We start from the raw sequence: 26,968 nt of genomic DNA on the forward strand, positions 1-26,968 counted from the left end.
CGAATATCAATAACAATAAGGATATTGCAGATAATATTCAAAAAATCTATTGAGAAAATGTTATCAAAAACTTCACACGTATTGTCAAACATGTAGAAAGCCTTCACACTTTTTGTTCTTTTCTGGTTTATCTGAGAGGACTAAAACACAACTTTATATGGAACTTACTGCGTGTAAAAATTATAAACTCTAGTAACATAATTAAATCTATATTAAGTGCCTCAGCTGTTTCTAATTCTATTTGTTGGGCATTATCTATCTCGTGATAAAGAGTACTCTTTAAATAGTATATTAGAAGGAATAAGTGCTAACGATTTGTCATATTATTCATATATTACGCATATGTACCTATATTGAAGCAGGCATATATTTTTACGGGACGGTGAATTCTTCATCTAGTGTAACGTTATATAACTTTTTGTTAAAAATCAACAATTTTGCAAGCAGTTCTATTAAAGCACTGAATGGAATAAGCATTAGGTAAATGTGAATCGACCGCCTACTTGTGTGACGTCACAAATCCCTGTTTACGGCCTGTCTTACGATGGCCTCGTTCGTAAATTTGATTTGGAGAATTTAAGAAGAATGTGCAACATCGCATGGAATGAATGACATATGTTTTGGCGCCTTGTCAGAATCGATGTTCTGTCAGAGGTTCTGTGCAGTTCTGTGCAGTTCTATGGTCTGTCGCGACTAACTAACCGGACGGCATTTTCATTTTTGCTAAAAGCTAAAAGTTGCAAATTTGGTCAAACTGAACTCTATTTTTTGTTATTTTAAGTTTAAATTAGTTCCTGACAATAATCAAAATGTTTTGGGGTAAGTTATAATAGCTCCATTTTGTTATTCCATACATTTTGCACAGGCACGTGCGTCTTTGATTTTTTGGAAACAATAGCACAAACATGTGGCACCTTAGTGGAGTATAAAGTCATGTATCATTATACATAGAAATGTACGGTTGAACATTTTCAACCGTACATTTCTATGAGAAAACCTGCTAACAGGTGCACTTAAAATGCATGCCTTCGTTGCACATACAAAAAGTCAAGCTTCGACGTGTATGCCTTCTATTAAATACAGAACTTTACTCACCGGTACAAGGTTTAATTTAAAAAAAAACGTGCTTTTGACTACTATCCCTTCTAGTTAGATTATTATCTCCTAGAGTTTGAACTTTTCCTTATCACAATGTGCTTGTTAGGTTTGATAATGGAGCCTCAAAGGCGCTATACACAAGAGGTTAATAAGTCGTTTCACATATCCATGGCAACTCTGGATTTGGAAAGTTCCAGTGATGGATATGCCCAGGTTATCTGCACATTCAATGGTAAAAACTACTTATTATGCACCTTACAAAAGCCTGGTCTGATTCAATGTGCCCTAGACCTCGAATTCGCTGTAAGTTCAAATAATTGGCATTTTATATACACAGTTTAACTGATGGTTAACTCTGCAGGCTGGAACGCAAGTTTCCTTCGCTGCTAATGGCAAATCTCACATTCACCTCACTGGATACTTAACCGACTATGATGATGAGGAAGGTTTAACTTTAGAAGACTTAGATGAGGAAGAGGAGCAACCAGATATTGTAGAGCAAGGATCCGCATCAAAAAAACGGGCCTTGAAAGAAAATGGAACCATCTCTAGATGTAAGTGCTCAGGAATCAATACATTAGGGAGAAAGAATGTGTTATTCAAGACAAGATTACTGACTAAACTAACTAGATGAAATGGGCAGTATAGATTTTTTTTAATTACAAATCATACTTGTAGCAAACGATGGTAGTAAAGGCATAAACCATTACATAATGTTAAAATATGGCCCTCTTAAAACTATAAACTATATTCGCCACCAAAAATTGTATTTAAAATACCAGTTCGATATCTCATGAGATAAAGTCTTGCGTACGGCAGGCCACTCTGTTCATTACAAATAATCTAATAATGACTATTTTGCGCAGCATCTAAGAAGGCAAAATTGGAAAATGGTACTTCTACAGAAGATGTTGAGGAAGAGGAAGACTCATCTGATGAAGACTTTCTTGGAACAGAAGAACAAGAGGTAAATCAGTGATAATTTGGTCCCATTCATATATTGTTTCTCCACATCATTTTATTTGTCGCAGTAGTACAAACTTGCATTTTTAATAGAAAATTGCGACAGATACATATGCAAATATTTCGATTATACAATCAAACTTTGTGTTTAGGATGTAAGTGAAGAAGACGACAGTGGAGAAGACGAAAACCTCTCGGAAGAGGCAGAGGATGAAGAGGAAGTGGAAGAACCCATTATTGAGGAGGAAATAGTTAGTAAAAAACAGCAGCGAAAACTCAAAAAGGTACATTTTCTAAATAATAGGGAAGGGAGGATAACTTCAAATGCAATCATAATGTTTGCAGGAAAAAAATAAGGAACAGCAAGAATCAAACCAATCACCTCAAAAGACTAAACAAACTTTGAAAGGCGGCGTGATTGTGGAGGATTTGGTGGAAGGCAGCGGCCCTCCAGCCAAAAATGGAAAATTTATTACTGTAAGTAAGAGCAGGGAAACTTATCGGGTCTCTAACTCGAAACTATTATTAGGTTTACTATGAAGGAAAGCTCCAGAAGAACAACAAGATTTTTGACAAAACGGAAAAAGGGCCCGGTTTTAAGTTTCGACTCGGAACTGGCGAAGTTATTAAAGGTTGGGATATTGGTATAGTTGGCATGAAGGCCGGTGGAAAGAGGAAAATTATTTGTCCCCCTCAAGTTGCGTGAGTATTTCCCACTTTAGTATGTTGTTTTGATTACTCAACCAATGGCTGTTCCAGGTATGGAAGTAAAGGATCTCCTCCGGCCATACCTCCAAATTCGACTTTAGTTTTTACAGTTACCCTTAACAAATTGAAATAGGCATACTAAGGATTTGTCTTTTACCAATCCGAACACCTGTGGTCGTCTTAAGTGTCCATATTTGTTCAAAGTTTAAGCATTACCAGTTTTTTGTAACACGTTAAGTACTTTTCCATTTAAATTTTTTGATTTTTAATAAATAAATTTATTTGGTATAATTTGGTGTTTTTATTTGAAAGATACATATCTGCTTTCTTTCAAAGTTATTGGTATGAATGGTGTTATATTACATATATTGTTTTGTGATACCAAACATTAATATGTATATGAGCGTTATAAATTTGAGTGGCATTTGAAGCTGAACAATATAAAATTTTAAGTTAATTGCCTGTATTATTTGTTTCAAAATTATGCGCTTTCCCTTAAAAAATAATGCAATGGTCCAAGCAAGTGTAATGTATTATTTTGTGTTATATTATACGCGCTGGAAAAATGAATATTTTTTCGCGTAACGGGACGCATAAAGAAATTGGTATATTGCATTATAATTTTGAAAAAAAAGGAATATGTATAGCATTCTCTTGACAGAAAAATAATTGATTTAATACCGTTAAAATTCGAGAGAAATCAAAATGGGCAATGTTATATGTATAATGAAATTCTTATTTCAAAATCGTTTTTAACAATCGATGCGCATATTTAAAATACAAAATATATGCAATGCCATATTAAGAAACCACCATTAGATTATTTCTGCGGATTTCAGGGAGAGGGCGAAGAATTTTCACATTACGTATAAATAGCTTTTGCAAAATATTTTTTATAGCAGCTAGATTATCTAGGTAGATATTTTATGTTGACACCATCCGCCAGAATAACCAGATCTTTGTAACGCAACGTGAGATTGAAAATAGACTAATAGCAAATCACCTAAAAATTAGAGATAATTATCTGCCCGTGGATGTATAATGTTGCCCTGAAATTTTAAAATGTGTGTTCCATTCGAAGATCATTAAAAAGCTTCGCCTTCACACTTCTGAAAGTATGAAGATAGAATTATTTCCGATACGGTGAAAATAGCGGATAAATCATTTCGATACGACGTTTTTCGTCAGTTAGAATCTATCCTCAGGGAGATCACTAGAAATTCGCTAAAGAAATAGAAGCAAAAATTGAAAGATAAAATAGCATATATCTTTAAAACGGTGATCTGATGCATCATGAGAATCATTTTAATATGGTTTTCAGAGGGCTATTTTTTCCACGTTAGGAAATTCCATTCTTAAACAGTGTCATTTATAAAGTTTCAACTATCATTTAAACCTTCTTCATAAAGCGTCTGAAAGACTGTCTTACTATTTGAGGTAAAATCTCAGAAGAATTACTGTCTTTGAGTTTAACATGGAAAAATGTTTTAAGTTTTGGGGACGCTACCAGACACGTAATATTTAAATATATGGACGTAAAATTGTCAAATAGAGGCATCGATGAAACTTCTTTATGTCACACAAGCCACAAAACTACAATATACATTTAAAAAGCTAAATTTTGTATAGACTCACCATTGGTATGGTCAGCAAAATTCCTTAATCAGTGACTCAAGCGGTCAGTCAACACTCACTCACAATCAATACCGGCAAATAACTTTTTCCAACCGACAAACCACCAGCAAACTATTAAGTTGTATTAGATTTGGTCCAACTCGTATTGGAAACCATTCCGAACGCTGAGCTGTACATTAAATCAGCGTTTCCGTAAAACTAAAAGCTATTCAATACAAATTTTTTACCTATGCAAATTATTATCTAACGACTAAACTGACGCTTGCGTACTGCTGCCTTAGGATACTTTGAGAGAGAAAAATAGTAACATTTACCCTTAAATACATATTTAAAATCAGTATTATCAGTTTGTGGAAAATAATGGAAATATGGGAGCTCAATTTTGTTTCTAGTATTTTTTTCTGTTATTCCATGTGATATGTCTATTGTTTCAATCTGATATTTGAATAAAAACTGTAAAGTTATTAATGTCATAGAGAGAGAAGGACATCTCTTTTCTTATTATATGGTTTGTATTCTGAAGCTTGACAGCTATATTTCGCTTCTACGTACTAAATAAGATGTCATTTCGGAAATGAAGCGTTCTGTCAAAAACTATCAATTTTGAATCAAAGCCCATAGTTTTGCGAAAATTCGAGCAAAATGTCCATTGAACTATCTAAAGGAGCACTTGCGGTAAGACTAGTATAAATTATTTTACTATACTTGACTTTCAGTCATAATGTTATACAAGATATCTAGATTCGGCCAGAAACACTTGACTATCCCAATGTTAACAAAACATTTTTCAATCGCTTTTGTGCATCTAATGTTATAGAGTTAAATCAGCAAATTAAAAGTTAGTTGCGCGACATTATATAAAACTTCCTTGTGCAAAAAGTTACAAAAATACTGTTTATGCACATAGTATTCAGCGCTCAGCGGCGGCTGAAGGCCCTGAGAAGTCATCTGCAACTAATTTTCCCAACTACAAACACCCTGGCCTTATCAGTGATTAAAAAAAGATGAACTTATTTAGCTCTGATTCAGATGAGAAGAAATTAAGGGTATTTTGTAACGTATTTTATGTAGAAAGTATCGATCTATTATTTAGTCTGAATATTTTTCATTAAATTAATTAAAAAGCTGTAGTTGCCTGGGTCAATATAGATAATACAGAAAAAGTTTGAAAAACAATTCTCACATAAAACAAAGGCAGTCGTAAAAACTAAAGAAGAAAAATGGCAACAGTTTATTTGATCGCACCTATAACTTCTTTTTTAACAGTAATATTACATAAATACCTGTTGCATTATTAGTAAATTAAAAGGTAACACGTGCAATTAAAAGGCAACCACCAGTTTGCAATTAGCAATTTTTTTTGCAACATTAGCAATTCTATTAAGTTGAGAAGAACAGGGTCGTCTTTAAAGTCTTTGGGGCTCCGGACCACATTGTAAATGGGGCCCTTGTAAGGGGATTATTTTCCAGGAATTCACGCAATTTAGTTGCGGTAAAAGCAGCCGAGTGCGTCATGCCAGTAGTTGCGTATTTCGCATTTGTACAAAATCTATATACTTTTATATTAGCATTAAAGTAAGGATTCAAAGTTTTAAAAGCGTTATCGACAACTAGATGGTCGGCAAGAGCAGATACAATTAATACTTTGTATGAGAGCTATAGTCCAAGTCTGACCGTGCTTGATAAAATATCGAAAGATCTTTTTCAATCCAATGATGCGAAGTATGAAGCTGCAAGTCTTTATAAAAAAACGATAAAAGTCGATAATATATTTTTAACTGTAGTTTGGAACGATATTTTAATCCGCATTAATGACACAAGTAAAAAGTTGCAAAAAGAAGGATTTTGCTTGATTGACCCTTGTTCCTATTGCTTGATTGACCCTATTTGTCAAATTTAAGAATTAATTAATTAAATTTGCACGATTCCTTGAAAAAGCAAACAGTATCATACCAAATTATGAAAAATCTGAGCAAACGGTTAAAACTGGAAGTGTAAAAATGACTAGATTTGAAGGATCTTCAAAAGAAATGGAATTCAATTTTGAAGATAAATTAAAAATTGAAATTTTTTATCCAATAATAGATACTATGTGGGCAAAGTTAAAGAAAAGATAAATTAACTATAATTTTATTTTTTACTGTTCTGCAGGACATGGATGTTGCATAAATTGAAGACTATTGAAAACGTTTGGCATATTCGTATGATAAAGACGTATTTGAAGACTATTTAACTTCTGAGTATATACATTTTTAACAGTATTTTTAGGAAATTAAATGTAATAAATCTATGTTTATACCTCAATTTTTTTATTCGTTGATAGATCATATTTTTTTATGAGGGCATGAAGCTCTTTGCTTCGCGGCCCATGCTTAAAGACGGCTCTGGCGAAGAGTTCTCGATGCAATGATATAAATTCCTCCAAATAAAGGCGAAGTCTCATTAGTTTTATCTAAAGAACGTATAATTCATCAGAGAACTGCTGAACTCCACTGCTCSATATTAATTTTAATTGCTCACAAAAAAGTTTCCGTCTTTTTCTGTCAAACTGTAACTTTATGTAGAATCAGCGCCCAACATTTGAGTTGACTTTGTGCTTGTTTCTATCAAACTCAACAGGGTTTTAAGTGTGATCTGCCTTCAGTGCGACGGAATAAGTCAGCAGTTCAGTTGCGACCACTTTCACTTTCCTCGACTTCAGTATCAATTTCTCACCAAAAAACTTTTTTTGTAACAAACACGCCCTAGATTTCGCGCATTTCTCATATAGAAGATTGGACCTAATTAGAGTCTGCGAAAAATAAATAGATTTTTTCTCGAGTGTAAGAAAGTTTGGACAGGTTTCATTTGTAACGTTTAGCTGTTCCAATAGTTTGATAAAATGTCGCTTTAGTAAAGTCGAGAGTGCATCTTTATAAACTAAACTAACAGTTATGCGTGCTCTCAATTAAGCAAAGTAAGTCCTTAAAAATATGGCGCTAATTTCCAAGCACCGTGTATAATTTTTTACTTGCAGACTGAATTATTTCCGGTAACTTTACCGAAAACTTTATCGCGAGCTCCCAGTAAAAACCGAGTTTCTTTAGAGATGAGCAAGTTTTCTGAAAGTAGTACTATTATTATTTATTTGTACTGTATCTAGCACTTGATGTTTGATCAATACTGTACAAACAAAACTTTAAGGCCAGCAAAACTAAATCTTTGGCCCGGTTCCATCATCTACAATTAAAACATGGATTAAATCCCTAATTCCTAGCCTTTAACAAATGGTTACGGTCCTAAATTGGGCCTTAATCATCGATGAAATTTTTCAAACCAACGACTTTTGTTCCACCTTTTAATAAAGATTATGTATATTTTTCAGTGGTGAACTTAACCGCCTAAAATTGCCTAGTTATTAACGATAATCACTGATTAATTTGCAAATATAGGTACAGGGTGGTTCTGTTTTATGGTCAACATTTGGTCATCGTTTGATGACGAAAATGATATTTAGGTTGTTAAACGAATCAAATTCATGCTTAAATCACGGGTCAATTACTTTGAAGACTTGATGACATGTAATTTTTATTCCGTCGCTTAAAAAAAATACTACTGGCAATACAAGCACATCTGTAACATGCTACAGAGAAGTACGATAAGTTAATATTAGCAGAAATGTCACAGATCTGCCTGAAATAGGATTTTTAGATCCGGCGATGCATCTTCAAATCAACCACAAAAAGTCAAAGCAATCAATAATGAAAATAAAACTAACATTGAATTATTGTGCCGTTGACAGACGTGTTAGAACTAGCAATCCGAAGGATGGATTTGAAAGAAATGTTCAATAGAAACTGAAATATTTGTGGCAGAGCGCAAAGTAATTGAATCAAGGGGCTGATATACCAGGATTTAATCATAGCCCGTAGAACAGCGCCTAAAATACGTTTACATTAGCTCATCAAGCAATTTTCACACAGCGAGCTGATGATCGAGGTTTTAGCCCCTTTAATTAATCTAAAAATGTAGAAGCTACCCATACAAATAGCCACCCTGTACTTATGGGATATCAAATTAATTATCGCTAATCATCAGACTCTATATTATCTTAGACAATCATGCAAGGGGGAGACTACATAGAACCCATAGTTCAAGTACTCAGTATTAAGAGAATGAATTCTGGAACTGGACAACCGGACAAAGATAAGTTCCGAGCTCTTCTCTCTGATGGACAGTGCACAGTGTCGTTTGCTATGATGACGGCGCCAGTTTATGCCAGGGCAGGGGAAAATGGTTTGGCAAAATTTTCTATCATCAAAATTGTTCGCTTTATTACCAGTGTTATTAACAATACTGAAGGCAAAGATAGGTAAGAATTGTCACCAGTTGACAAAATGACTAATTTAGAACCGAAAAATGCTCAGTGATACCTTGAGGGACTTGCCTGTATCATTGCTATTTTTAGCCGGGTCTTGCTTATTCTCGACCTAACAGTTTTAAAAGATGGGAACGAACTGGGCGAAAAAATTGGAAATCCAGTTTCATATAGTCAGTTGAATGTGGGTCCCTCAACTAATTATCATCAATCGTCGGCTAATGCTATTCAAGCCGCCGGATCTCCAAGCAAAAAACCGAGGCTATCGGTCCCATTTAATGCTAATTGTGGAACATCTTCCAGCCGAGCTGTTTATGCAATATCGAGTTTGAGTCCCTTTCACAACAAGTAGGATTTTAAACAGTTCATTTATTTTCCAGATTTTTTAGCTAAAACATGTTGCCTAGTGTTTAATTATTCCAATAATCTCAATGTACCATCAACTTTATTAATATTCTTTCAGGTGGATTATTAGAGCTAAAGTAATAAACAAAAGCGATATTAGAAAGTGGGAAAACAGTAAAGGAGTGGGTCAGTTATTTAGTTTTGAAATAGCCGACGAAAGCTCTGAAATAAAGTGTACAGCATTTAAAGAGCTGGTTGACCAATTCTATGACGTGGTGCAGGTAAATACCAGTTTCTAGTTCATTTAGACTCTAACCGAACTGAACATTTTGGTTTTCAGGTGGACAAAATTTATTACATCTCCAAATGTCAAATCAAAATTGCATCAAAACAATTCAATACTGTTAAAAATGATTATGAAATTTATCTTACACCGGACACCGTTATCGAGGAGTGTTTTATGTGTGATTTGCCGCAAATCCCAACTAATTTCAATTTCGTTGAGATTCGTAGAATTGCCGACTTGCATGCTAACGAACTTATTGGTACGTTTAGGATCTAATTGAACTTTACAGTTATAATAATAAATATATATTTTTAACAGATGTTATTGGCGTGGCAAAATCAACTAGCGATCTTCAAATATTTACTGCAAAATCGTCGGGGCGAGAGATTAAAAAACGAGATGTACAACTAGTGGACCAATCGAAAACAGTTGTATGTATCTTAAAAAAGTACAGACTGACACTTGTAGTTTTACTGCGTGCTATAAATCGCTTTACTCTTACGCTATATTTTAATATTTTTAGGTAACTCTTACCCTTTGGGGTGGCCAAGCAGAAAATTTCAACGGTAATGGAAATCCGGTAATTAGTTTGAAAAATGCAAAGATTCACGAATTTCTGGGCGGCAAATCTTTGTCCACAATATCATCTACCCAGATGAGGATTAATCCTGAAACTAAGGAAGCCTTTCTTCTTAAAGCTTGGTAATTATTTGATCTACTACCCATTTTAATATTACTACCTGTTCGGTCTCATGCTTATTTCCATGATTCTTAGGTATGAATCAGAAGGAGCGCGTATCACCAACGCTTATAATATTAGTGTGCAGACTGGTGGAGGAAATTCTGCATTTAATCCACCTTGGATGTGTTTTAAAGAGGTGAAGTCATTTTGATCAATATTTTAAATACGTATAACCCGGTTTTCAACTACAGGGTGGATAAAAATTAGCTCAATTTATTTTAAGGGGTTAAGGAAGCTTACTTGGAGACTATGGGTTATTTTTATTTCAGTTTATTTCTTGGGGATATTAGTTTGTAAAAAAACAGTTTCCACTGCAACCAAGCAATATTTTGAAGTAGTTTAATGATCCTTTGACAAACTCAGCAGTTTCCTGGTGACTCCATATTTTTTTTAATGAAAATTTACAACCGCATATACACACCAGCGTTACAACGTACTTCCGAATAGTATTTTAATTGTGGTCTTTCAAAGTAAAATAATGGTATACAAAATCGGTCAATCTTCTACATATACACATTGTTGTGTGTATGAGTACAAGAAAGTCGATTGTCCTGAGAAAATTAAAGTTTTCAAACATCAACAGATGTCTGCTGAACTCTTATGAATACTGCAGACGGTATTCATAAGTAAAGATTAAAAACGTGTAGAGTTTGATTAAAACAAGCACCAGCAAGCATACAAAGCCATGGAAATGTTTTGAAGGAACTGTGTTTCAAGCTACTTCTGTCTACCGTTTTATCAACTTTTTTTACCAAAAAACTTGAGACCATTATGAGAGCAAAACCTTGTTAACTTTGATGTCGATTTGCTCCTAAACGAAGAGGTTTTTAGAGTCGTGTTAAGAGCACATTTTTTATCTAGTATTTTGTAATTTTTAAAATCGAATATTTCCCTGTGCGATATTTATATATATACTCAGGTAAAGTGTCATCCAGTGGTAAAGTGGAGAAATAATTTTTCCAGAAATGTCCAGAATAAGTCAAAAACAAAAAGAAAAAAATCAAGTTTGATGTTATTTTAACGTGTAGAATCACTTTTAAATATGTCCTAACGCATTATCCGAGCGCCCTGTATATCATAGTCTGTTCAAACTTTTTCGTCTTTCYCCTGTAGCTCACCTAGGATTTTTTTTGGTGAACCGACCAAAGTTGATTTGTCGTGTAACTTTTCTATATCGAACTACCTGTCAAGGAATAATTCGGAAAAAAATAAAACAATTTTTCGCTAAAAATGTTGRTKGGTAAAGGACTCTTGCGATTTTTTTCTAAAATTTACATTTTTTATCTCAAAAACGAAGCTTCCTATCGAAAAAAGTTATTCTTTATACAATTTTTCCACTTTTAAATTGTGTGGTTATTCTGCACCGTTTGTAGCGATAGGTGGTTGACTTACTCTGATGACCTCTGTGTTTGTCCATGACGATTGTACGTGATATATTTTGTACTGTTTTATTATATTTTTTWATTTTTTACCATTGTTGACTGTACTGTACGTAGTTTATGTTGTAGTATTTTGTTTTGTTTTTTTTACTCGCTTTGTCCATAAAATTTGTGAATTTTTCCGTGGCAATAAAGTATATTTTGAGTTTGAGTTTGAATCTCGGACTCATCGAGCGTTCATAGTCGATAACCGAAAGAGCTGTATTGAATCGAATCAGTCAATTTCGTCTGTTTTGAACAAAACGTACAGATGTATAGATTTTCTCCGCCGAAATGGTCCTTTCTCAATTTAACCTAAAAACTACACTGATGACCTGATGATCTTGACCTGATAGAGTCAAACCTGCGGACTGACCGCGGATTTGGATTCAGCAGGTCAAAATACTGCAGGATTAAGTGTCTCGGTAAATAAAAAAAATGTTTGTTTATGTGGCTGTGTTATTTATTCCTATTTACAGTATTTGCGTACTCAATAGTCCGATCCAATACACTGTTTGCAAATTTCCGATAAAGTTTTTCTTGCGATTCCCGAAGAAGAATTCTTCAAAATATCTTTTCTACTCAGCCCAGACCTCCAGAAAAATTGCTCCAAGTTTGAATCACCCTGTATGCATAATCTGATTTACAAAATTTAACAGAAGAAAATAGTATTAAATATTGATTAATTTAATTAGTCGCCAAGGTTTGACTTAGTTTCTTTATTAGGTTTCAGGCCAACAGTTGGGTCGGAATTCCGATAAAGCAGATAGCTATCAGGTTAAAGGTACCATTCTTCTCATCAAGGGTGAACGATTGGTATACAAATCTTGTCCCGGCCCAGATTGTCAGAAGAAAGTTATTGATAACAGCAACGGCACTTATACGTGCCAAAGTTGCAACAAAAGTTTCAACAGTTTTAAGTTTAGAATCTTATGCAATGTAAGTGTGCATTGATGAGGTCTGGTGTTTTTATATATATTAGTAAAATTGTAAAAAAAATTTTAAACGTGATGTTTAGATGAATGTTTGCGATTGGAGCTCCAACCAGTGGATGACAGTATTCAACGATGAAGCTGAGAAAATCTTGGGGCTAACCGCACTTGAAGTTGGGCAACAGGCAGAAACTGATCCCGACGGATTAAATGACACGTTAGAAAAATGCATGTTTAAGGAATGCATTTTACGATGCAGAGTGAAAACGGAAACTTACAATGTAAGTACTCACCATGAGTTTATGTCCACCAATTAATTAGTAATATTGGATCTAGGATGAACAGCGTGTTAAGACCGTAGCGTTCAGAGCAGACCCAATAAATCATTCGGAATATAACGCTCACCTAGTCAATAATATCAAGAAACTGGCTAGGTTGTCTTAAATTAGTCATCCTCATTGCATTAGTTTGTAGACAAGTTAACGGTATTAGTTAATCTCGAAATGTATTTCTGTTCACTACCGGTTGAATGGTTATTAGTTTACTGTTTTGTTCACAAAATGAGAATTATCCGTTGTTTAATTGTATAGGAACTATAATAAGTTGCCAGATATTTCTGTAAACAGTTAGACAAACATGAAGAAATTATATGCCGATATGATATCCGCTAATGTTGTTAATAAAAATATTTCGTTTTCAGTTTTTTTTTATTTAAAATAGTACGTTCTCATCTTAAAATGCGAAATGGACAAAAATATTTATAATAGAAAGTAAAACAATATGCTTTTTGTGTTATTTGATGGAATTTTTCCATTCATATTTTTTTTAATTACTTTGATTTTGAAACTTAAATCACTCAAATTACTGTTTTCAATTACTTATATTTAAAACTGCAAAACCGTTTAAAGGAGTGGATAGTTTAACATCACATCCTGTCGTGCTAATTCGAGCAACATAGGATCATCAAAGAACTTATTAATAGAGACGTCTTGACTCAAACCTTTTCGCCGTCTAGTCTTAATCATGAATTCTCGCGCCAAGTGGGTGGCTGGTTGAGGTTCTAGAGGACGAATAATAATTGATTTGTCCAAAGGATCACCCGGAACAATCTAGAACAGCAAAACACAAATTGACTAAATTTTTACATTTTAAGTGAGAGCAATAGGCTGGTGCCAAAACGAATTTGAGACTCAAAAAATTCGAAAATAAATAACACAACAATTACTAGGTGGAAAATATTGCTGAGGTTTCAACTTAAAGGAAAAATACTTTTCAAAACATAAGCACTTGAAATCGTGAAATGGGGATGCAGTTTTGGGGTTGAAAACGGTTTTTATGAATTTCCGGCGAAACGTGAACTACTAGAAAACGTTCAATAGAAAAGTAGTAGATAATGATTGTAGATAATGAAAAAATATAAAACTGTTGTATTTAACACTTTTCACATAACATCAAAGTAACCGTAAAATGGCGAAACCCCGATTTTTCAGTATTAATTTTTTTTTCTAGCGGGTAAATGATATAATTTACATGAAAATTTGTAAAAGTAACTTTTGGTTTAAAATAAATATTTCATTGGTTTAAATAAGCATAATTTTTCGCAGTTTAGAAGACGACTAGTTTTCGAGTTATGTCCATTTATTTTTCACATATACACATATTTTTCTCCATCCATTTTCTTTGACGGTAAAAATTGTACAACTTTCATTTTCTTAATCATAAATCGATCCTCCTCATGTGCTAAAAAACGAGCCATTTTCCCAAAACAAGTAGTTTCGACTGCGATTTAACTGGTCTCTAGCTGGAACGCACGACCGAAACCGTTTATATACAAAGTACATTAAAGGAGTAATTTGCGATCAACCGCGAGTCAAGGTAGTTCAGATACAGAATGGCGCAAATTCGATACAGATATTGAGATAGCTGTTTTGTTAACAGTGCAATATACTGTATATTTAACTTTATAAAAACTTCAGATTACTGTTCCCATAATTAGTAAAAATTATTTCGATAGGTATCGTAAAAATAAACCGCTTCATTGCGAACATAAGAAAAGCTGGCAAAAATCAACAATATTCGGAACATCCTTACCTGCCAATGATGAAACACGGAGAGGCAAAAGGCCTGTCCTTGTGTGTGAGTTCTCAAGTCAGTTTCAAATCCGAAACTATCAATAGCCGGAATAAATGCTTTGATGGTATACAATGGGGATCCGGGCACTGGAGCATCTTGAGTCACATGACCACTGTGAAAGAATTTATTTTCGTCAACAACTGTATGCGGGTTCGCTTTAAAAATGATTAAGGCTTATGTACTTGGAGTGAACGGAAATTATATTTCATTGTTCAGCTTATTCTTAAAACTGCTATTAAGCGGTAACACACTTACCGCCTCTTTGCTAAGACTGTATATACAGCCGATACACAATCAGCTGGTGCCTGTACTTCAACAAATAAGTACGGTTCCATTAAGCGGGGCGTGGCCATCAAGAAGGCTGAATACACCACTCTTCTAGCTGTAGGAATGATTTGTCCACCGCCTGGAAATCCAATCAGCTCAATGTAACACTTGCCTAACAGAAAGAATGGCAATACCAACCTCTATGAAGGGGCTCTTGTGCTATGACAGCATCGAGAATTTTAAATTTGCTGTTTCTGATCGGTTCTTCACACAACGGCCCTTCTCGAGTTCCCCATTGGAAACCCTGAACAATTGAATCCTTAACTGAACTCAGCAGGCCTTTATCTACTTCGGAAGGAAGCGTGTCATCTACCAGAATGTTGGGACCTGTAAACAAATATATTTGGTTCCAAGACAAATTCATTTGACTCGCAATTTTATTTAGGCATTATACGTATAAATAACTAATACTTACCGGTGTTGTCTGGTCCGAACGCCCATATACTTCGAGCAGCAAGTAAATCCCAATCATATTTGGTCTGGAAGAATTCTCCCAACTTCTTTTTATTCCAGCCAATTTGGACACTCTCATTTTCAATGTCCTCTGCCAGACCCTTTTCTAGAGGTTCCGCAATCATGGTTAATTTATTTTTCTTATTTGGTGTTTCCGCAAAACACTTTAAACTGGACGTTTCAACAACTGTTTCGCAGAATGCTACTACTGGATCAGCCACTATAAAGATTAACTTTTAAGTTGATATCATAATTCCTTTAGGATGGTTTCTTGCTGGCCTTACCTTTTATGTCGATTTCGGAATACATTTTTCTTAAGTCGTGCATAACGCAGTCCAAATAAAGTTCACCAGTACCCAACACGACATGTTCCCCAGATTCTTCAACTCTCGTGGTTAATAAGGGATAGGACTTATTTACCTTTCTTAATCCGTCCAACATTTTTGGCAATTCGGAGGGATTTACAGGTTCGACTAAGGAATATTATAAAATAGTAGAACCAGCTTTAAATTAATAGGCATTAGATGTATTAAACATATATCGGAAACAACAATCGGAAAAGTGCGTTTTCAGCTAAAAATTGAGTCGATTTGTTTCCAATCGCGAAATGTTCATATGTTGTTGCATGTTTTCGGCGTGCATACTAAAGGCATCAATTCTCAATTATTTATGTTAACAGAAAATCATTACACAGATTGCTCTAAATTTACGGAAATTTTTGGTTTGGCAGACAAACAATACAGAGCTGTCCTTCAAATTTACGATTCATTTAATTTTCTTCTAATAACCAAATAGCTAGTCTAAAACTCATACAAGTATATGCAACCACAACCGACCACGAGGACAAAGAGTTGGAAATGCTATACAAAGATATCTAGGGCTATGCAGCAAGACAAAACCCAGTATATGATCCACATGGGAGACTTCAACTCAAAGCTTGGCTCCAAGATTGATGAAGCAGAAACTGCCCTGAAAACATTTGATTTCGGAGAGAGAAATCGTAGGGGGCATATGTTTCTCAGCTTTCTCCTTCAACAGAGACTGCACGCCAGGTCGTTTAAAAAAGGCTCACTTCGTAAATGAACCTGGTCAAGCCCAAATGGTACGACGAGGAACGAAATTGATTTTATTGTCACTGATGAAAAACATACCGTTCAGGACGTCACTGTATTAAACAAATTTGCGGCAGGTAGCGACCATATGCTGGTTAGAGCAAAAGTTAAAATAAACGTTCGGAACGAAAGAGCAAAGATGGTGTCAAAGATGGCAAAAAATGGATATCGATAGAGAATAAGGCGGCATATCAAGAGAAAATACCAACAAGGCTCAGACGCCTAGAACACCTGAGAAACGACGAAATAGATGTCGACGATCTAAGTCTGAAAATTAATAATATTATAAAGGAAACTGAGAGAAACCATTACGTAAGAGCGAGAAACAAAGAGGATAAACTGAGCCAGAGCACGAAGAATCTTATGAAGGTGAGAAGAGAAGTGGGGAATTGATACGAGGGAAATTGTGATGCATTTAGACAGTAACTAAACAAGGGTATTTCGAAGTCTGCCAGACAAGACGTCCAAAACTACAATAAAAAAAATGCATTGCTCAGGTAATTGAAGAAAATAGGAGCTTAAGAGTGCTGCGGAGCAACCTAACGGAAGGCAGGAAGAACAGAAGTAGGGTCAGGTACAAAAGAAGTAGGGTCGCTGATAGAAGCGGCAGTGTCCAGACAGGTASAGCGGAAGYTCTTAAAATTACTGAAGCATTCTACACAGARCTTTATAGAAAAACGGCGGAACTAGCAAATACAGGGCAAGTACCTAAGATTCAGAATGTTGGATCGGAGGATATCCCGGAAATTTCTATCGACAAAATATCCAATCGCTTTTGGAGATGAAAAATTACATATCTCCGGGAGATGACAATATAGTTATCGAGGCGATCAAAGAAGATTAAWGTATGCCTTCTTGAAGGCACAACACCTTCTCAGTGGCACAATGCACTACAAAAAGGGCGACATTACAGATCCAAAAAATGATCGGTCCATTTATAAGCTATTCACGAAAATAATAACAAAAAGACTTACAAACAAGCTCAACAACTGCCAACCACGAGAACAAGCTGGTTTCCGCCGTGGATACGGACCGAATGACCACTTACAGGTGATGAAAACCTTAATTGAGAACTGCATAGAGTACAATAAACCGCTCATCTCCATCTTTGTTGACTACGAAAAAGCATTTGATACTACTGACCAACATAAAATGCTCCAAGCCCTTTCTGATTGCCGAATAGACATTGTCTATTCGACCGATACACTGCTATAAATAAAAATATCTATGAAACCGCAACATCATATGTTAGGCTGCATGAAGATACAGGCAAGTTCAAAATCGAACGAGGAGTTCGCCAGGGTGACCGCATGTCACCAAAACGATTTACAAATTTACTGAAGTACATGCTGAAGGAGGATCTGATGAGGAGGAAGAGATGGCACGAAGAATCGGCTTAAGTTGGGCATCTTTTGGAAAGCCAACCAACATTTTAAAGTCGGACATTCTAACTTGTTTAAAGAGAAAGGTTTTTAACCAGTGTGTGCTTCCTGTGCTAACGTACGGAGCAGACACTTTAACACTAACAAAGAAAACCATAAATAAAATTCGCGTTGCACAGAGAGCAATGGAGAGAGCAATGCTGGGCATATCATTGAGAGACATAGTCTCTAATAACAGACTTTTCCAAATGTCTGGAATTACCGATGCAATCGAACTTATAACAACGTTAAAGTGGAACTGGGCTGGACACGTGGCGAGAATGACGGACGGGGGAGGGACAAGGCAAATTCTGGAATGGAGACCGCGACAAGAGGCCTTTCGGAACAGAGGTCGTCCACCAACAAGATGGAGCGACAACATGAAGAGAATAAAGCCGAGTTGGATGAATGCAGCAGAAGATCGAGGTCGTTGGCTTGGACTACGGGAGGCAGTGGACACAGCTGGGCTGATTGAGGATGATGATGATGATGATGGAGAAGGAGATAAATTGGATTGGCTTGGGAATTAATATAAAGGGAGAAACTTGACCCACATTAGGTTTGCAGTGATGTATTGATTTCGGATAGAATAGACAAAGCTACACAGATGCTGCAGGATCTAGATAAGCCGTACTAACGATCAGATCTTCAAAAACACAATACATGACAAATCTGGTGATGAGTGGTAATATTTTCTTGAGTGGGCACAAGGTACAACAACAACAAGTATCATTCTACAAATATCTTGGATATGAAATTCGTGTAGGTCGAGATAACCAAACTGTGGAGTTTCAGAGAAGAATAGGTCTAGATTGGGCAGCTTTTGGGAACCTGAAGGAGGTATTTAAATTGTGTTTGCACGAAAAAAAACATGACTAGAAGTGGCACAACGAGCTATGGAGAGCCATTTCGGGTATTTGGTTAAGAGATAGAATCCAGAACATCGAAATAAGAAGAACAGGTGTAGCGGATGTCTTCCGGGAAATAACAACATTAAAATGGAATTGGTCAGGACACCTTGCACTTGCAAGGACGACTGACGACAGATGAATCAAGAAACTCCTTGAGTGGATGCCGAGAGATGAGGTTCCATGTCCCACGCGACGGGGCTAATTGATGATGATGATCATGATGATGAATGCGGAACCTGTTTTATTTTTCTCAAAGAATTCAATTTTAGCAGGAAATGATTGCAAAGCTAGCTTTACATTTATGGAAAACTTAATTCCAACAGAAACATTTTGCGTAGAATACTTACTTGTGAAAAATTTAATTTTTTTTGATAGAAAAGTATAGCAGAAGTATCTTTAACTTTACGAAAAATTGTATTTCGGCATAAAAGCATTGTAACTAGCTTGAAATTCTCAAATCGTGCAAATATAAAACTTTAAAAGCTTTGAATTCACCAAGCGTTTTTCTTTGGCTAGAAAACGCGTATCGTGGGTTTAAAGCTAAAAGTGAAAAGTAAAACAAGCATATTTTCTAAATGAACGAAAATAAAAGTCTGCAGATGCTCTTAAACGTCTCAACTCGTGCAAATAGGCAGCTTTAGATGCTCGTATTGATAAACAATGACGAGGAAAGTAAGAAATATTAAAACATATATGATGATATAAGAAAATATTTCAGTATTTACGTGAACATGTGGCAAAATGGGCAATTGGGAAATGATAATTGTCTCACGGCAAATAGTGTGTCACAGTTTCAAACAGTTAGTAACGAGCTTACCTGCAATTTTTATAATACTCTGAGTATTAAACTTAAGTGGTCTAAAAATGTATAAATCATCATTTATTGATAGATCAGTAATGGTAGCTGTCTTGACGATGGATTGATCTATTCCTTCGATAAGTACCCAATTACCCGCAGGTACACGATTAAGTTCCACTTTATACCTAGAAACCATAAATTTAACAAATAATTACTTACTGAACTGAGAGGTAAAACTATATTTATTAATAAGGGAATATCCACGACTGTAAAATAAAGTTTTTAATGCGTTGAAGAATTGAATAAGTACATACCTGGACTCATAAACCCACAATCGGCCAATAGTTAATACTCTGGAATCTTCCTCGTCCTGCAAGGTGTAGTTTTCTCCTAATATTCGAAGATCAGTACCGGCATGTAGAGTACCGCTCATTACTCTACCCAAAACTTGAAAGAATGTGCAGTCTTCAGTTGGGTACATTTTAGAGCTATGAACCTGAATAAAACATAGAATAACCAGAAATTAAAAATTTACATTTCTGCAATTATCACTCAGTGAAATTTTGTAGCAATATAACAATAACAAATAATCTTTGATCACCATGCCGCCTTACAAATAGAACTTCCTGTTACAAATCCTGTTCCAAAACTTACCATTAAAAGTCCCTCTTGGTCGCAATGAATCATATCATCATATACTTTGCTTGAATGTGGGCCCGTGTAAATGTAATCGATTTTAGTTTTTGCATTGTCCAGCGGTGATTTGATATGTTCAACACACATATTCACAAACCCTATTGAAATATAAACATTGTTTACCCACTCGGAATACAACTGCAGAAATATAAGCAATAAACTTCCACTGAAATAAAAACATCTTGGACACAATGACAATTACCATTAAAATCTCCTAGAAACTTATTGCAAACAAGCCTGAGTAGCGGCCGAATATTCAACTTCATTTCATTTTTGGTGAGTTTAATTCCAAGTTCTTCCAGTACTTTTGGTAAAGTAGAATCAACATCTCCTACCACCTGAGCGAACACTTTGTAAAGTGGTTCTAATATAAATTCAACAAAACTCCTTTGCGCTGAATTATGGGGAGCTTTTTTCGTAAATTTTCGACTGCAAACATTACAGAAGTTAACTCAAATTGGTATTCCATAAGCAATGTGACTTACTTTTTGGGATTAAAGTAAATATCTCCCCATAACCTCTTGGAAAACTCGTCCACATTGACATCTCCATGATACAAGTTGTAAATATTGGCAAACGATTTCAACGTGAAACATACTCCGTATTGGGAACTAGCAAAACATACATTTCCTAACACTGGTGAAACAATTTGCGGATTCGCGTCATCGGAGTACAGCCTGTAAATTATAATTTGATAACGAATTTTAAAAAAATCACTTACAAGTGCACTTACGTCAGTAAGCCATTGATTTCTTCAACAATATGCCTCAGTTTATAATAAGCATCTTGAGGGGGTAATTTCAGTTCAAGCATTAGTCTGTCAATTTTGTTAATGCACACCGTAATTTGCATTTGTTCTTGTACGGCATGCTTTAATAAACGTTCTGTGTTCAACATCACACCCTCCGCGGCATCAATAAAAAGCACAATACCGTCACAGAGACGCATGGCCGCTGTTACTTCATCAGAAAAGTTCACATGACCTAAATATATATAAAATTGAAATTAAATCAGACCTTTATTGAATAATATTAACTCCACCTACCAGGAGTGTCAAAAATATTCATCAGGTAGCTCTTATTTTTAATATCTTGCAAAAGTAATGTTACAGGGACAGACTTGATTGAGCATCCACGTTCTTGTTCAGTAAAAAGAAGGTCCGTGTATCGCAGATTTTTCTCTTCATTATCTTGATAAGTAGGATGAGTTTGCCTAATGAGACAATCAACAAAAGTGGTTTTGCCATGGTGTAAGTGACCTACCAAAGCTACATTACGAATCAGCGACGTGTTATCCATCATGTCAGCCAGAAACCTAAAACCAAATTGAACACTGTCAGTATTTATCACTGTGTTATCTCGTTACTTACTCCATACTGTACGTGGTTTCCGGCAAATCTTGTTCTTTCAATTGAAACTTTTTCTTCTTAACGGGCTCTATTAGAGGGACATCTAACGGTTGAGCGTCCTCTTCCTGTACTATAGTTTCAACATCTGGCCCATACACTTGCAATGATGAAGGATAATATTGCTTATCCTCATGAAGCACAATTGCCATTGGCTGTGGTTCATCTTCCATGCGTTCATCCTAGTGAAAAATAGTACATTAACAATGGTGCTCAAAGGATGGGCATTGAAATCGAATTTAACTTGAAAATATGGACTAGCGTAACGCAGATGTGTGTTTCTTACATCATATTCCGGTTGTTCATCCTCATCTGGTTGCTCACGTTCTTCTTCTTCCTCATCATCACTATCTAATTCTGGGCCTACATAATTACCAAATTCATCGTATAAATCTGCGTCCATTTTTTCGGTATAAGTTTTCAAGTAAGATACGCTGGAATGACAAAAGTAGGTTAATTACTTTTTCCTAAGCATATCAATAGTTTCATTTCAAATGAAGTTTCATTCGTTCCAGTTCAGTTTCAAAAAGACGAAGGCACTTTACTTCACAAATGCAAAACATTATTCGCATTACAAGATATTTGGTCATTTCATTTGCTTGTAAAATATGGGTTATTAGCCTGATTTATTGGGAACATAGTCATACCCTGATAAATCGTCCGTATCCGATTGTTAGATTAAGTAACACCTGCAAATATGAATTTAATATGTATAAAAGCGTAAGTGAATTTAGCACTGCACTACTTATGTATTCGAGAGTATCTGCAGGATTTAGAATGTATTTTACATTATAATTGAATTGCTAAGAAAAGTTAGTTTTGAAAAGACTATTTAATGAAATTAAAACAATACTGTCATCATAGGTTGTCGTTTGTCTGGTTGGGCTTGTTGATTATAATTTGTTTGGCCTTTAATCCAAACTAGTCTATATTTGATATTCTTCCGTAACATTAGAAGCTCAGACTCTTAGAGTGAGGAACAAATTGACATTCGAGTCTGCTGCCCCCTAAAGAAAAAAGTCTCTACATCTAAAAGCGACACCCAAGGAAATTCTAACAGTAGACGGAGAGAGAATGATCAGCAAACTCACATTTTCCGATTGGAAACCACCCTTAGAAATCAATCCAGCATGAACAATGATCGATGAACCTCTTCGCTATCTGGTAGAACAGCAATCGCAGACATTTCTTTGCTTAAATTATTAACTATTCTGCTTTCAGTTTGAGACAGTTCCAGAAATTATGGAGGATTTTATAGAAAAAAGGGGATATGCTCTTATGCTTATTCTCAAATTAACGATCGCGGGGAATGAATAACGATGTTAAATCAACACTTCTATCAAAGTTTTACACAACAATTTCATTTCCGCCTAAGCAGTAAGCAAAGGACAGTGCTAAATCAAAGTAGAAAAAACAGCACGGAATAAATCTAAAAAATAAAGTTATGAAGAAACCACGCATAAATTCAGAACAGCGAATAACAGGAAAAAAAGGGGAATTCAAAATAAAAATGACCAGATGTAGAGAAGCAGTTTAAACATTTCAATTAATTTTGTGGTAGATGTAAACTCTACTAATAACTATTGCGTATAAAACGAGACTGATAAAAGAGGAGAACATACATTGCAGAGCGCAAGCAGAAGTACTAGTCATTGGGTAAATAGTTATGCGTATTTAATATTTGTGTTAGTTAAAAATATTTTTGATGTAAGTTGAAGCAATGCATAAGAAAGATCAAAACGACATTGTAAGTCTGTCTCAAACTACTAAAACGATATAATTAACTACAGCTGATAAATCAAAAATCACACATATCCACTACATCTTCAAAATATTTAAAACTAGTCCCAGCAATTTTTTTAATTGCGGTTTTAACAAAAAAAATAATTTGTTTAGCAACAAATTTTTGGCTGATTTCGTCTAAGCTGGCATTCTTGCATCCAAAGAAAATAGTGATAGGTACCTAGATGCCTACTTATTATGTTTGTTTCTGTATGATAAAAGGACATGCCAATAATTGTTTGATTTTTTCAGCTCGTAAAATTAATAAACCAAAAAGTTGAATGATTGATTTCCAAAAAATTTAAATAACTTCAGAAAACCTGTACTTAAAATTATTGTCTCGTCTGATTTGATTTACAGCCTGTATATTCAACTAACACTGAAAGATTTGTAAAAATCCTACATGTTTCTCCGAAACCCAGGCACAGCTTTCTCCCCTGTTGCTGTTGAATTGGTGGCTTGATAAAATAGTTTTAATACTGATATTCTACTTTCCATAAAAATAAAAACAAAGCCTTGAGATTTAGTCTAGCTTGACTATTTATCACGACCTATATACACAATATGTACTTTATATCTGCTAATTTTCTAGTGTTTTCGATGATGTGTTAGTAATTTGGGATTTACCCCTTTTCAAAAATGCGCGTGGATGTAACATAATAATCGCCCTGATGATATCTGGCCTTGATCTGGATTTGATAGTGTATAAACGACATTCTTTGTGTGTAAAGAGGTAAAAAAATTCTAGATTTAAAAAGTGTAAACGCAGGTTTAAAAAAACATTATATTAATATTCTATAAATATCAAAGAACCAATGAATAATTTGTTTACTATTTAGACAATGTGTGCTTATAATTATTTGAGATACTCTATTAATTCTAGTATATTCGAAAGTAATGTAGAAACACGACTTTAACGCGTATCACCCAAAATTAATTGAAGCTGGTAATTTATGAAATCGATCTGATTTATAACGAGAAGCTAGTTATGCAAACACGTAGAGAGTTCTATTTGCTAGTATTTCCAATATTATTAATACTTTATTCTTTCCACTAGTTTAGGTATCTTGATTGCCTATTATGAATAACAATTCGGAACGTTAAATCGTTGAAACTATTTTCAATTTCGAGTTTAATTATTTCGCAAATTTTCAAATATATAAGCATTCTAGATCACGCCTGAAAATTAAGAAAAAGCTATCCAAAATATATTAAACTTTAACCATTATTGGCCAATGCAAATTACGCCTGAAAATGAAGAAAAAGCTATTCAAAATGTATCAAAAAACGAATGAACATTTTATTTAGAAATTGGCAAAAGAACAGGTCAAAGAATCTATCAACTTATTAATAAGTGGATAAGAAAATTTGTTTTAAAACACAGTATTTCGTATAATAAAGTTTAGCGTCATATAGTTTCTGGTTAACAACTCAAAACGTCGACAAAGTAAACACGTTCATATTTGCCGGAATGGTAACTTACAAAATAACATCTGTTAACGTAACACTTACCTGAAAACTTAACTTTTTGCAAGGCAAATATTAAAAAACAGCACAAAAACCACGAGCAAGCTCTACAAGCCGAAATACTTGAAAATGTTTAAGGTTATGTTTGTTTGGGTGTCAATTGTTGTCAGAAGCGCTGCTACTACCAACGTAAAAACGGTGAAAAGAAGAACAGATTTCTTTAGATGATTTCGGATGGCGCAGGGGGGCATAAAAACTTTTTGAATCTAAATGCCGTCGATCGCAAACGCATACTGCGAGTAAAGTATAATTAAGTTAAATATTCAAAATGTAATTTATTAAAAAAATTATGAAATTTTAGGCGACAAGTGTTTTTAAAACATTCTCAAAAAAGTAAACATTTATTTTTTTAATCTGTCGTTGCCAATACGCCTCCTACAGCGCCTGTAATTTTGAATAAGTTAAATTAATGTTCGATTTGACTTGATTCCTAGCCGGTCAATAATTCTAGAATTCCATGGTTTATGGCCTTCGGAAGGATGCACTGAGATCGAATTCTCGGAGTTTTCCTTTAAATCGAATAATGAGAAGAGCTAAAAACTCCTGATCAGAATTACCGAATATTAACAAATCCGGATTACGGACTACGCAATACAATTGGAATATAATTTTTTGGTTTAGATATAGAAGAATCCGATTTATAGTTCTTTTGTTTCATTTTTGGTTTTCAAAGTTATCACAAATTAGAAATTAACAGTGAAGAACATTTTCAACTGTTCGACTTGTTTGTAATACAGTTTTGCCAAGAAAACTTCTGAAACATATGTAAAAGTACGTATACCGGAATATTGAGGAAACTTGGGAATGCCGCTAGTACCAAGAGCATCAAAAATATTATCTAGTTCTATTTGCTCCAAAAAAAATGTTATGGTAGTCTTCCCCGAACTATAGCAAGACTTAGAAAAATAGATTTTTGTTAGTTATCGTTCAAGCCCTAAACAAGTTAGAGTTGTTTACAACGCAGTCGATTTATGAATACCACAGCAAACCAATCCCCAATAAATTCCAATTTTCAAAATTACTCTTGAAAAATTAAATCAGAAAAATTATAATGTTGCATTGTACATTTAATTTTTGCACGATAACATTAACATGGAATTTTATTCCAATGAGTACCTAATATCCAGCTAAAAAATGTTTTCAAAAACTAATTAAGTCTATTTATAATATACAATATGTACACATTTTTAGCTGCAACTTATATTGGTTTTTTAGTTACAGTTTGGTAATGGTTTTGGATTTGGTACGTAACGTAATTGAATTACATACTTTCGAATTATGAACTATACGCTTATGAAAAGAATCAAATTGATTCGATTAATAGGAGACATAGAAGGTGCTTCATGAGGACGGGGCATTATTTTATCCACTAAATCTATGTTCGAAAATAACCATAATTTGCCATTTGAAAAATTGCCCAAAATGCTTCCCTACTAAATTACAGGGTGTTGAAATTAAATTTAAAAAATAATACATTTTTCAGGGATTAATGGCTAGGAAAGACGCATGTTTTGCAAGAAAATAATTTTGTGAATTTTTGTCACTGGCTGCGTACCTGCACGCTGAATGTGATGAAAAAATGGTACGCCCTTCCTTGTTTTATTACAAATAAAAACCATTTCACATTTTTTTTGCTATTGCAAGTGATTAGGATTCTAAAGTAAAATTTGTGGTAAGTGGACTAAATTGAACACATTTAAATGGAAACCATCATTTGTATTGGAGTGGATAAAACCTGTGCTCATTTCATAAAAAGTCGATAAGTCTGTGGAGAGCGAAGGTTTAATTTTTGAACACTTTTAATTCTGTATTTTTAGTGTTTGGCACTTGCAGGCCGCTTGTCGTAGCAAAAAAATGCAAGATATTTTTTTTTTTAGTTGGATGCAACAAGGAATTTGGAAAGTATTGTAATCATTAA

At 34.6% G+C, this 26,968-nt stretch overlaps 3 protein-coding genes across 3 annotated transcripts; 2 read left to right on the forward strand and 1 right to left on the reverse strand.

The window, feature by feature from the left end:
• The first annotated feature begins 644 nt into the window (after nucleotides 1–644).
• Nucleotides 645–3,060, forward strand: LOC109537791 (46 kDa FK506-binding nuclear protein). Its single transcript, XM_019904683.2, has 8 exons — nucleotides 645–819; nucleotides 1,205–1,401; nucleotides 1,460–1,652; nucleotides 1,965–2,065; nucleotides 2,214–2,345; nucleotides 2,407–2,538; nucleotides 2,591–2,763; nucleotides 2,821–3,060. The coding sequence occupies exons 1-8, from the start codon at nucleotides 810–812 to the stop codon at nucleotides 2,900–2,902; spliced, it is 1,020 nt and encodes a 339-aa protein (XP_019760242.1). The 5' UTR covers nucleotides 645–809; the 3' UTR covers nucleotides 2,903–3,060.
• A 1,894-nt stretch (nucleotides 3,061–4,954) lies between these two features.
• LOC109537784 (replication protein A 70 kDa DNA-binding subunit) lies at nucleotides 4,955–13,183 on the forward strand. The gene is made up of 11 exons (XM_019904672.2): nucleotides 4,955–5,079; nucleotides 8,499–8,755; nucleotides 8,852–9,109; nucleotides 9,225–9,387; nucleotides 9,447–9,651; nucleotides 9,711–9,823; nucleotides 9,916–10,094; nucleotides 10,168–10,270; nucleotides 12,279–12,491; nucleotides 12,571–12,765; nucleotides 12,821–13,183. Exons 1-11 carry the CDS (start codon nucleotides 5,047–5,049, stop codon nucleotides 12,926–12,928), a joined length of 1,827 nt encoding a protein of 608 aa, XP_019760231.2. The 5' UTR covers nucleotides 4,955–5,046; the 3' UTR covers nucleotides 12,929–13,183.
• On the reverse strand, nucleotides 13,173–25,156 carry LOC109537783 (116 kDa U5 small nuclear ribonucleoprotein component). Its single transcript, XM_019904671.2, has 16 exons — nucleotides 25,036–25,156; nucleotides 22,028–22,175; nucleotides 21,706–21,923; nucleotides 21,382–21,650; nucleotides 21,070–21,319; nucleotides 20,822–21,013; nucleotides 20,539–20,765; nucleotides 20,295–20,434; nucleotides 19,955–20,136; nucleotides 19,659–19,825; nucleotides 15,682–15,870; nucleotides 15,360–15,617; nucleotides 15,083–15,271; nucleotides 14,873–15,023; nucleotides 14,576–14,729; nucleotides 13,173–13,593 (listed from the first exon to the last, which is right to left on the reverse strand). The coding sequence occupies exons 2-16, from the start codon at nucleotides 22,142–22,144 to the stop codon at nucleotides 13,387–13,389; spliced, it is 2,910 nt and encodes a 969-aa protein (XP_019760230.1). The 5' UTR covers nucleotides 22,145–22,175; nucleotides 25,036–25,156; the 3' UTR covers nucleotides 13,173–13,386.
• Nucleotides 25,157–26,968: the final 1,812 nt, after the last annotated feature.

This window comes from Dendroctonus ponderosae, unplaced genomic scaffold (assembly GCF_020466585.1).
Source record: "Dendroctonus ponderosae isolate FM_Combo_2020 unplaced genomic scaffold, Dpon_F_20191213v2 Dpon_F_20191213_4, whole genome shotgun sequence".
NCBI classification, from domain to species: Eukaryota; Metazoa; Arthropoda; class Insecta; order Coleoptera; family Curculionidae; genus Dendroctonus; species Dendroctonus ponderosae.